The 13,265-nt window shown below is 38.4% G+C and overlaps 1 protein-coding gene across 1 annotated transcript in view; it reads left to right on the top strand.

The window, feature by feature from the left end:
- The window catches only part of ttll7 (tubulin tyrosine ligase-like family, member 7), a 100,175-nt gene that overhangs the window by 15,378 nt on the left and 71,532 nt on the right, over window positions 1-13,265 (top strand). Inside the window, exons 5-9 of the mRNA XM_079396433.1 lie at window positions 6,564-6,631; window positions 6,755-6,913; window positions 9,310-9,526; window positions 10,313-10,477; window positions 11,779-11,937. Coding sequence (XP_079252559.1) covers window positions 6,564-6,631; window positions 6,755-6,913; window positions 9,310-9,526; window positions 10,313-10,477; window positions 11,779-11,937 — 768 coding nt within the window. The remainder of the gene's footprint in view (window positions 1-6,563; window positions 6,632-6,754; window positions 6,914-9,309; window positions 9,527-10,312; window positions 10,478-11,778; window positions 11,938-13,265) is intronic.

Here is a 13,265-nt window from a genome sequence, read left to right as displayed (position 1 = left end):
TTCTCCTTCTCTTGTTATTTGCAGTTTATGTCACATGTACAGTTTATCTCTCTCTGTCGTCAACGAGGGATTCACATGTGATAAATGCAGGGATATAGTTAGGCTGACAGAGAGAAGATTTTAGAACTAGAGACACTCATCCAAACTTTAACTTAGGGCAGTAAGAATGTGAGGGCTGTAGATACGGCTCTGGATGCGACTAGTTCAGCGAGTCATGTACATTGTTCGGTTCCGGTAGAGCCCGTGCAGCAGGGCAACTGGGTGACTGTGAGGCGGCCTAGTCGCGGGTCAAAACACCGCTCTTCCGTTCCGATCAGAACATCAAACAGGTTCTCCCCACTCAGTGATGCACCCACTGAGAAACCTGATGAAAGTGCACTGGTTATTGGCGATTCTATTCTACGGAACGTGAAAATAGAGACACCAGCCACCATAGTCCAATGTTTACCGGGAGCCAGAGCGCCTGACATCCTGGCAAATTTAAAAGTGCTGGCTAATGCTAAACATAAATTCACTAAGATTGTTATTCACGTCGGCGCTAATGATGTTCGACTTCACCAGTCGGAGATCACTTAAAATAATGTTAAAGAGGTGTGTGAACTTGCAATTACGATGTCAGACACTATAATATATAACATGCCTGCTCCCTGCTTACCGGGGTGATGAGATTCATAGCAGACTGTCGTCACACAATGGCTGGATGTGGTGCCCGCAGAATAACATAGGTTTCATAGACAATTGGACAAGTTTTTGGGGCAGACCTGGCCTGTTAAAAAGAGATGGTCTTCATCCCTCCTGGGGTGGTGCTGCTCTTCTTTCTAGAAATATGGCACATAGTCTTAGAGTTTGTACTTCTGGGCTGGACTGGGGCCCAGGTCAAGAAGCAGACAGACTGGCTAAACCGACCGTCTGCTAGCTGCCTCCCGTCACAAAAGTCAGTTAATTCTCAGCACATAGAGACTCTCTCACCTAGATATCACACTATAGAGACTGTCTGTTCCCCGAACTAGAAAATGCAGAAAACGTCCAAACCAAATTAAGAGTAACAATTTAATTGATGTTCAACAAATATTTTTTTTTTACAATACAGAGAAACAATTGATAAAACTTGGCTTACTGAATATCAGGTCCCTTTCTACAAAAGCACTTTTTGTAAATGATTTGATCAATGATCATAACCTAGATTTGCTCTGTTTGACAGAAACATGGCTAAAACCAGATGAATACATTACTTTAAATGAGTCTACCCCCCCAAGATTACTGCTATAAAAATTAGTCACGTCCAAAAGGTAAAGGGGGAGGTGTTGCTACAATTTATAGCAATATTCTCAGTATTTCTCAGAGGGAAGGCTTTAAATATAACTCGATTGAAGTTACGGTGCTGCGTATAACATTATCTAGAGAAACACGTGTTAGTGATAAATCTCCTGTGATGTTTGTACTGGCTACTGTATACAGGCCACCAGGGCACCACACAGACTTTATTAAAGAATTTGCTGATTTCTATCTGAGTTAGTACTGGCTGCAGATAAAGTCTTAATTGTTGGCGATATTAATATTCATGTCGATAATGAAAAAGATGCATTAGGATCAGCATTCACAGACATTCTGAACACTATCGGGGTTAGACAACACGTTTCATGACCTACTCATTGTCGAAATCATACTCTAGATTTAATACTATGACATGGAATTGATGTTAGTGGGGTTGAAATTCAGCAGCAAAGCGATGATATCTCAGATCATTATCTAGTCTTGTGTAAACTCCATATAGCTAAAACTGTAAATTCTACTCCTTGTTACAAGTATGGTAAAACCATCACTTCTACCACAAAAGACTGCTTTGTTAGTAATCTTCCTGATTTATCTAAATTCCTCAGCATATCAGTGCAGAAAAACTTGATGATGTAACAGAAACTATGGACTCTCTCTTTTCTAGCACTTTAGATACAGTTGCTCCTTTACGCTTAAGGAAGATCAAAGAAAACAGTCTGACTCCATGGTATAATGAGCACACTCGCACCCTAAAGAGAGCAGCCCAGAAAATGGAGAGCAGCTGGAGGAAAACAAAACTAGAGGTATTTTGTATAGCTTGGCGGGAAAGTACAATATCCTACAGAAAAGCATTAAAAACTGCTAGATCTGATTACTTTTCATCTCTTCTAGAAGAAAACAAACATAACCCCCGGTATTTATTCAATAGAGTGACTAAATTAATGAAAAATAAAGCATCAACAGGTGTTGGCATGTCCCAAGAGCACAGCAGTAATGACTTTATGAACAACTTTACTTCCAAGATCGATACTATCAGAGATAAAATTGTAACCATGCAGCCATCAGCTACAGTATCGCTTCAGATAGTGCACTATAGATCCCCTGAGGACAATTCCACTCATTCCTACTGTAGGAGAGGAAGAATTGTATAAACTTCTTAAATCATCTAAACCAACAACATGTATGTTAGACCCTATTCCCTCTAAACTACTAAAAGAGCTGCTTCCAGAAGTCATAGATCCTCTTTTGGCTATTATTAATTCATCATTGTCATTAGGATATGTCCCCAAAACCTTCAAATTGGCTGTTATTAAGCCTCTCATTAAAAAAACACAACTTGACCCCAAAGATCTAGTTAATTACAGACCGATCTCAAATCTCCCTTTTCTGTCAAAGATACTAGAAAAGGTAGTATCCTCACAGTTAAATTCCTGTGGTATCTATGAGGAATTCCAGTCAGGATTTAGACCGTATCATAGTACAGTACTGAGACTGCTCTCATTAGAGTTACAAATGACCTGCTTCTATCATCTGATCGTGGTTGCATCTCTTTATTAGTTCTACTGGATCTTAGAGCTGCGTTCGACACTATCGACCACAACATTCTTTTAAATAGACTAGAACACTTTGTTGGCATTAGTGGAAGTGCCTTAGCATGGTTCAAATCGTACTTATCTGACCGCCATCGGTTTGTAGCAGTGAATGAAGAGGTATCATATCGATCACAAGTGCAGTATGGAGTACCTCATGGCTCAGCACTAGGGCTGTTACTTTTCACGCTGTTACCCTTGGGAGATGATAATATGACATGGTGTTAGCTTTCACTGTTATGCTGATGATACTCAGCTCTTTATTTCTTAGTGGCCCGGTGAAACACACCAAATTGAGAAACTAACGGAATGCATAGTCGATATAAAAAAATGGATGACGAGTAATTTCTTACTGCTAAATTCTGAAAAAACAGAGGTGTTAATTATCGGACCTAAAAACCCCTCACCTAGAACACTATCTAACGCTTGATGGCTGCTCTGTCAATCCTTCTTCATCAGTTAGGAACCTAGGTGTGCTGTTTGATAGCAATCTTTCATTTGAAAGCCATGTTTATAGCATCTGTAAAACTTATTTTTTTCCATCTCAAAAACATATCTAAATTGCGACCTGTGCTCTCAACGTCAAATGCAGAAATGCTAATTCATGCGTTTATGACCTCAAGGTTAGACTATTGTAATGCTTTATTGGGTGGTTGTTCTGCACGCTTGATCAACAAACTACAGTTGGTCCAAAATGCAGCAGCTAGAGTCCTTATTAGAACCAGGAAGTATGACCATATTAGCCCAGTTCTGTCAACACTGCGTTGGCTCCCCATCAAACATCGGAAAGATTTTAAAATCTTGTTAATTACTCATAAAGCCCTGAATGGCTTAGCTCCTCAGTATTTGAGTGAGATCTTATCATATTATAGTCCTCCACGTCTGCTGCGTTTTCAAAACTCTGGCCGTTTGATGATACCTATAATATCGAAATCGACTGCGGGCGGCAGATCCTTTTCCTATTTAGCACCCAAACTCTGGAACAATCTACCTAATACTGTTCGGGAGGCAGACACACTCTGTCAGTTTAAATCTAGATTAAAGACACATTTCTTTAACCTGGCTTACACATAACACACTAATACACTTCTATTATTCAAATCCGTTAAAGGATTGTTAGGCTGCATTAATTAGATCAACCGGAACCGGGAACACTCCCCATAACACACAATGTACTCGTTACATCGTAAGAAGAATGGCATCTACGCTAATATTTGTCTATTTCTTTCTTATTCTGTTTCTCAGTCCATATCCAGATCAGATGGTGGATCAGCACCAAGAGATGATGTCTACAGCCCTGATTGTCAGCGAAGACCAGGACACCTAGATGAGCCCTAGAGACATATCCCCAGTGAAGACCTCGACTAAAAATACAATAAAACAAAAAATAAAACAAAATAACTAAAAATATAATAAAATACCTAACTTCATAATACTATTGTTAGAAATTGCAACAATATAAATATAGAAATATAACATTTATACAGTTAAACATTTTAAATTTTTACATTCCCTTCCAGGAAATGGACCTGCGTCAAAAAGCTAGGGCAACGCCCCCTAGCGTTTCGACGCAGCTTGAGTTCCCTTCAGGGAACCATGGTTACATGCGTAACCTGAGACGTTTATACATTTAAAATTTTAATTAAAACAATAATATACAAATATGAAAAATGAAAAAAATTTTTTTTTTTTAATAATAAATAGTATAATATATATATATATATATATATATATATATATATATATATACAACAGAAATATATTAAATTAATTAAACTATAATTTAAAATTATAATAAACAAACAAATATATATTATAAAAATAGACCGAGAAACAATAAATGCATTAAACTATACATTATAATTATAGCAAATGAATAAATCATGTAAATGAAAAATTTCAATTAATGAATATAACAAATACATTAAATTATAAATTAAAATGCCCCACGGACAAGACCACGGGAATCAGATAAGCCCTTTACACAATCTGACATGGCTGGGGTTGGAATTGAACTGCGGGTTTCGTCTGGCCAGAGGAGAACTGGCCCCCCGACTGAGCCTGGTTTCTCCCAAGGTTTTTTTCTCCATTCTGTCACAGAGGGAGTTTTGGTTCCTTGCCGCTGTCGCCTCTGGCTTGCTTAGTTGATTGCACAGATACTATTTGAACTAAACTAGACAAAGACATCTCTGAATTCAATAATGAAATGCCTTTAACTGAAAATTGAGTGTTTAATCATGGTGTATATTACTGACACTCTGTCCTCCAATTTGATACTGTTAAGTGCTTTGACACAATCTGTATTGTTAAAAGCGCTATATAAATAAAGGTGACTTGACTTGACTTGACTCCTATGCACATAAATTTGTTTAGCTATCCATGCCACAAAAGCATCCCACCCTGGCAGAAAGTCTGTAGATGCCAAACTCTCTGTTTATGTACTTACTAACATGCATGTTGCTAAGCATGTTAGCATGTTGCTAAGCTAACAGCACATCACTCAAATATGTCTTATGCACATCAAACAAAAATATTGTGTAATTGTTTTTAATTACACTAAATATTGACACGTAAGTTTACCAAATCAGTCATTCTCTCACATTGTCTCTCACATAGTCCGCTATCTTTGTGTTTTTTGTGAAGGATATACACCATGCCGTCTTAAAATTGCTCTAAAACAATGTAGCTCAAGAGGCAGCTTAGTGTTTGAATTGACACAAATACAAAATAATAAAACACATTCAAACAAACAACATAACATACATGGCAAATACTTATTTAAGATGGCTATCTTTTTTACTTGCCCTCTATAAATCACGTTTACACAATGTTATCAATATCAGATATTTTAGCATCAGAACCAGTCTGTGGCATCTGCAGCAGCATGACCATACTTCACATTTTCTCCATTTATTTTCAGAATTTTAATAGGGAATGACCTGAGGATGAGTAAAAGATTAAAGTAAACTCTAAATTCGCATTTGCAAAAACTTTTTTCCCAAGAAATCAATCTGTCTTTCATATTTGAAACAAATGACATTTACATTCAGTATAACACTGTTAGGGCTTGCTTTCATAAAGCAACTCTGCATGTCTGATTCCTGTCACGTATCACAAGATTACAGTTGCAAAGAAAAATGCCCCAAACAATTGGCTTAAATGCTGTGCTTCATATAACACTTTTCATAAAGTTGTGTTTTGTTACTTTTATTTTTGGAAAAGCATGCTATGCTTTCACACCTACTAAAATGTTTGTTCTACAGTTTTTTATTTCTTGCTTTCCTGTGATTGGCTTGGCTGCCAAGCTACAGGTCATATGAGTCAAATTAATGGCCCTGTTCAGCCTCATTTGCTCAAAGAATACAGAAAAACTCTCCACCCCCCTCCCTTCCTCTTTGCATTCAAAGCAATTCATTCATCTGTCAGTACCTACAACTACATGGGCTCTGATGCAGAACCAATTACCTTGGCCCTTAGAGTCAAAATTGATTGTCTTTTTTAGTTTTAAATTAAAAACAATGTGGGGAACTAAATAGGGGTTAAGAAAGGTCTGACAACCACCTTTTGTTTTGAGTCTGTAATTGGACATAAATGTCAAAATATTATAGTCTCAGTTCAAGACTTGGGCTCTAATGTTGTGTTTTTCCACTCAAAGGTGAATAACCGAGTGCCCTCTAACAGTGTGATTATTTTCCTCAGAGGATAAACCATTTCCCAGGAATGGGTGAGATCTGTCGGAAAGACTGCTTAGCAAGGAACATGGCCAAGTGAGTTTGAAAACATGATACCATGTATAAGATACATGACTGATTACAGCTGCCCTCCAGCCAAGGAAAGTTGACTTAAGCTCTTTGTTTTCGTTAATTTTAATATCCTCTTTCTTTCCATAGAATGATTAAAAGTCAGCCTCAGGAATATAGCTTCATCCCCAAAACCTGGATCTTCCCAGCCGAGTGTACACAGTTCCAGAATTATGTAAAGGAGTTGAAACGAAAACGCAAGCAGAAGACGTTCATCGTTAAGCCTGCGAATGGAGCCATGGGCCATGGGTAAGTTATACAGCAGACTGGAAATTGCGCATCCTGTTTTGCTGTGCTGTTCTGGAATATTTCTCAAAATAGAGGTTATTTGTCATTTTCCCAAGGGCAGCATACGGCTACAAAAGTGGCAAAGATTTCCCAGCTAAATTTTGCTGTTTCAAAATGTTTTACACCTGACAGACCAGCAGTCATTCATTCATAGCTGAAACTAGTACAGGAGCTGCATGGATAGGGTGGCCATATGGGCTGTTAATACGGGACATGTCCTGGCCAGGATTTTACTGCCTAAATCATCCAAAGTAGTTTGACCAATAACATGCAGGTATTGTACATAATCGACCAATCGTGGCACTGCGTGTGAGAAGGTGAGATCTACAGAGAACGATCAAAGCGATGCAAATATGCGCATGTGTTCGTTCATTTGACTTGAAGCGATCAAAACGGACACCAGGTTAAGCACGAGAGCGAATCGAAAGCATAAAGAGCCGTCTACACGGCTCTCTATAGCGCTCATGAATGCCACACAACTTATGTTAGACTTATGTGAGGTGAGAATTAACAATAGTTTTTCCACTAAAACTTTATTCTTTAATCTATTTTTGTAAAATGTTCGGTTACGAATAATTATATCTGACTCTGTAATAATTGTTTCTAATCAAATAAGCAGAGGGTAATGGCAAAGTCGGTTATGGCAAGTAATTTTGCTTGGCAACCATCTTTGAAACCCCTTTCTAGATTCGGATTGTTGAATTAGCGCTGGAGTTGAGATTGGTTGATAGGTGTATCATTCCATGTCCTACTCATGTAAATAATATTGTGCCACTGCAAGCACTTAATCTTATTGTAAATTTGAAACTAAAGTAATAACCCTAACACCAACCCTTTATCTTAATGCTTAAACCTTATACCTAAGCTGAACGTGTACAGCAGCAGATGGGGCACTACATTTATTTATGACTGGCTTTTATCTGTTCATAAATTAATATTTCTATGGTCATACGCTACAGCAAGCCGGTACTTATTAAAATGAGAAGTCATCAAAGGTTGAGTTATTGTGCCGCATTTAACAAGTGAAAGAAGATCGTCTGCTAGGCTGGAGATTAAATTTGAAAAAGCGTAGCGTGACGCAGGAAATTAAGTTATATCTTCCTACATAATTTATTTTTCAGGCCGAAAACTAAATGAATATTGTTTGTGTCTAAGCAGAGGCTTGTTAAAAACTGTGGAGGGCTAAAAGACGAGATCCCCACTGGTGCCAAATTAAACAGTCAGCCAAAGTGGGTTTTGATTACCTGCCATCAGCCCTCATCAATCATGTCATGCAATTCAAACAACCCCATTATCCTCTACAACATAACACAACACAAGCTACTGGACGCTAAACACACACCTGAGCCAGCGGATGCCAAGCGCAGGACTAGAGACTGTGTGCCAATACGGTGGAGATAAGGAAGATTGGCTGGTGTGCTGCTTTTGGCTGAGCACCAAATTCACGTACTCTGAACTCCCTTCACAATAGCAGAAGCAATTAATATTTAATTTTTAATTATAAATGAAATGTTTATATATTAAACAAAACACCTTTTAGCGATAGATGTGGCATTTCTTATTGAAAACAGAGTGCATTTGAAGTGTAATAAATCCTGGAAACCCCTCAAGAGCCACTTATTACGCTAGCAGAAATGAGACTCAATCACGGTAAATCATTTTTAATTGTTTTAATTGAGCAAATGGAGCAACTGGTCTTTTTGTGCCCCTTGTTCTTGTTTGGTCATTTTCTGCAATTTTGTTCTCGTACTAAACAAACAACCGTAAATGAGTCAAATGTATCACGAGTCACAAGAGAATCTTTCGTAACAACGCAATTCTGTGTTTTAATAGTGCTGAACCTCTGCATCTAATTGCAGCAAGACCAAGCAGACAAATTCTTTTGCAATATTTATCAGCTGACATTGCTAACAAATGAACTGTGATGATTGAGCCCTCCTTCAGCAGCTTTTGGTCTTTGGAAAGTTGACGTCTCAGGTAAACTCTGAGGTCACATGGAAACCGGACGGAAAGAAACATGCAACTAATTAGGTTAATGCAGACCAATGGCCGTATATTTTACCGTCAAAGCTGGTTTTTCTAAGGCCCCTTTGTTTGTTAAACATCCAAACTTCACTTATTCATGTGTTTGGTACTGGTAAACGCATCGTCGTCTGTATACTATAACAGCCAAGAGCTGGAGACCTGTTCAAGCTCAGAACCAAAGGAAATAAATAATGGCAGGGCTTGAAACAGACCAAGACGTCTGGTCCTATTAACCTGGGCCTTGTCACTTCAGAGCTTTGGACTTTTAACCAACAATAAAATATGCAGCACATTTTTGGGATGTGCGCTGAATCTTATCCATTTTCTCCCAGGATATCTCTGATTCGCAATTGTGAAAAGCTCCCGGTCCAGGATCACTTCATTGTGCAGGAATACTTAGACAAGCCCTTCCTCATGGAGGGCTACAAGTTTGACCTGAGATTCTACATTCTTGTTACTTCCTGTGATCCACTACGTGTCTTCCTCTACAACGACGGCCTGGTGCGAATGGGTACAGAGAAATACCACACGCCAAACGAGTCCAACTTGGTGAGTTTGCATTTAATAACATGTAAGTGACGTGAATGGACAGTCAACACAATATCAAAATAAACTGGGCAGAATCCTCCACTCTATAAAACTGTCATATAGACACTTTTCACATTCCAGTCAATTCCTGATGGATACACGCAATTGCAAATGCCGTTTCATATTGACTTTAACGCTTTTATACGTAACTGAGATATCAGACACTAGTAAGAGTAAACACCATTATGTAATTGTAATTGTGATGATTATGAGTGTTTTGCTGCAGTTGTTACACTCTAAAAAATGCTGGGTTAAATACAACCCAGTGCTGGGTAAAATATGGACTAAACCAGCGTTTAACCCAACCTTCTGGGCAGTAACCCAACCGCTCGGTCAAAACAACCCAATCGCATGTTGTCAAGTTATGAAGTCACATTATGAAGTATGCATAAAGATATGTAAATTCAACCACATGTAAAAGGATTCATATGCAGATTGTCACACTGTAAATTGAATATAAAATAATTATTGTTTAAAATGTTGCATTGTAAATCTTTATCAATCCATTAATACGTAAACTGTCACATAGTAAATCGTTGTAAAACCATTGTTTTTGCATTGTAAAAGATTTACTCTGTTGTAAATCTTCATAAAACCATTGTTGTGTATAATGTTGTATTACATATATTCATAGAATAGCCTTATGTAAATGTTTGCATTGTAAACTATCAATTATTTAGGTAACAAATGTGACAATTCATACAATAATTGATGTACGCTCTTATGGATCTTAATTTTTTTCCTCAGAACCAGCTCTACATGCACTTGACCAACTACTCTGTAAATAAACACAATGAGAACTTTGAGCGAGACGAAACCGTGGACAAAGGCAGCAAGCGCTCTATTGGTTGGTTCACAGAGTTCCTTCGAACCAACGATTACGATGTGGCCAAATTCTGGGGCGATGTTTCAGTGAGTTGTTTTTATTTCTATTGCTTCTTCATTAACTTTCAATCTAGGGCTGTATGATACAATGTTTGATAATGAGACAATGAAAGATTATGTAATTGGAAGTTTTAGCTTCTCGCGCCATGAACAATGTGTGACGTTAATAGAAGTTCTACAAAAATTTTAAAACTTCTAACAATGTGTATTCTTTATGTATATGATGTCATGAGTTCACACACGTATAATTTTCTTCACATTTCCATTAACTTCAGATTAATGGCTTTAATTTCATATCACAATGCATATCACGACCCTGATGATAAGCTTATCGAGATTTGTCGTATTTTTCAGAATTCGATAGATCATGCAGCCCTACATTAATCAGCCTCCCCGGCTCCAGTTTCTCAGTTGTATCAAATTTTCCTTTCAAAAGTGAATCTGTTTCCTGTCAGAGTGTTACCAGTGTGACAGCTCTGCCCTTATCTTTCCTCTATTTCTGTTTTCCGTCTCTTCCTCCTTGCTGTCCACTTCTCTCTTTTGATCTAATTGTAATTCTTTCATCTTTTCAAATGGAGAGCTCGTCCACTCATTGCACAACTGTATTTATTGACTCCTTTGCCAAGCATTCACAAGTATTTACATTTTACCCAGTGTGCACCTTCCCTGTAATCCAGCGCCTCTTTATTGGCCCACAAGCTGTCTTTATTTAAGTAATTTCTCAGAATCAGACTCTACTGATAACTAATGTTAAATTCTCATTTATATGTCAGAACAGATATGCATGAATATTTTCAGTTCAGCTGAGGACGAACACACAAACACATACTTCTTTCTCCTCTCTGTGGAGGATGCATGCAGGGATCTAACCTGCTTCTCTGGAACTGCACGTTTGTGGTCCACGGGACGCTCAGCAAACGTCCCGTCGGTTATCTGCCCCTCATACTTCAACACAGCCTCTGTTTAATCATGCAGGGAGACTGCCGGCCTGCCAGACCTCTGATAAGAGAGTACAGCAGCTGATACAGGCCGTCTGTTCCTGTCTTCCTACGATCTGCCCCTGTCTTCCCGTAGCGTGCTGTCAGTCTTTGACCTATCATGTCTCTTCAGGGAGCTGGGATGTTAATGAGTCCCTCATACGGGCTGTTTGCACATGCAATGAGATTTCACGAGCATGTCCTCACTGAGAGTTAACACAATGTCATGCATTTCTTGTGATTGGAGCAATTCAATTCACAACGTTCAATTGTGAATGCACTGACTGGAGTTGTTTAAATTTGTTGTGTGGTCTTGTATAACAAATGTGTGTTTTGTGCATGTGTGCGCAGGAGCTGGTGGTGAAGACCCTGATAGTGGCCGAACCACATGTGCTCCACGCCTACCGCATGTGCCGCCCGGGCCAGCCACCAGGGAGCGCCAGCGTCTGCTTTGAAGTTCTGGGATTTGACATAATCCTCGACCGCAAGCTCAAACCCTGGCTGCTAGAGGTCTGTTTTCACCTTCTGTCCTCAATCAGTTCACTTCTTGATCCGCCAGACTTGATATACAGTATGCAGTTCACATTTGAGTGTCCTCACTTGTAGAAAGTAGAAAGGCCATTTGTATATGCTATATACTACGTACTTTATCTTGTCATATTTTGTTCAACGGTATGTTGTAATTCAAATGTTTGTTGACAAAATAAAAAAACCATCTCAATTACTGATAGACCTTTGACAGGAATGAAAACGAGGATGTGAGGAATATAATAACAGTATGTTCAATGCACTGTACTGTTGTTTAAGAACATACTGATCGTTAAACTGATGAAGTATCTTTCCCTGTTGAAAAATCCAGCATATGCTGGTTAGGTTTGAAGCATGGCTGCTGGTTTGAGCTGGTCCTTAGCTGGTGATGTGCTGGTCCTAAGCTGGTCCTGAGCAGAAGGTAGTTGTTTAGGACCAGCTAAGCACCAGCACATGTCCAGCTAAGGACCAGCTCAAACCAGCAGCCATGCTTCAAAACATACCAAACCAGCATATGTTGTTTTTTTCAACAACATCAACAAGAAACCTTCGGTAGACAAAAACTTCATAAAACACTTTTAAAAGTTGTGAGCTTTGAAAATTACATGATCAAGGAGCTTTTATACAGTGCATGCCATTGTAAGTCTATCCCTCACAGCCTCATTTTCATTCATGGTATATTTAATATGTTTCTAACATGACTAAGGTCTATTAAGGTTTTTATTTTAAAATGGTTACATTTCTAAATGACTTATATAGCGATAATGAAAGTTACAGTGGGTTTTTCTTGTCAGATTATAATTTTTTTATTATTTGTTATGAACATCTCATCTTTTTGTCAGTGAAATCAAAAACGTTTTGGTACTCAACAAGCTACTGAGGATTATATTTTTGAAATGGTTTCTATTTTTGTGATGTTGCGGGTGACACCTCAGGTACTAATTGTGTTTTGTATAAAATTAAAGGGGTCATGACATGAGAAATCAAATTTGCCTCGATCTTTTGACATATATGAGGCCTGTGTACCATCAAAACATTTCATAGCTTAAAACAACCTCCTCATTATAAACAAAGCATTTATTTATTAAAGCTAATCTGAGGTATAAGATGACATCACCTGGGCACAAACATTTGCATAAACACTGCCTCCAGAGCAAGACATCGGCGAATAGTCATCTTCTCACCATAGATCCCGCTCACTGGCATTGAGTCGCTGACGACTCGGCTGACACTAGTTTACACTGAATGCAAGTGTCGCATCGTGTCAAAAGCAAATAGAAATTACAATCACTGTCGCTATCTTGTCTACG

This window comes from Barbus barbus, assembly GCF_936440315.1.
Source record: "Barbus barbus genome assembly, chromosome: 37".
NCBI lineage: Eukaryota > Metazoa > Chordata > Actinopteri > Cypriniformes > Cyprinidae > Barbus > Barbus barbus.
The sequence above is the reverse complement of the archived record's forward strand: the minus strand, read 5'-3'. Positions and strand labels throughout refer to the sequence as shown.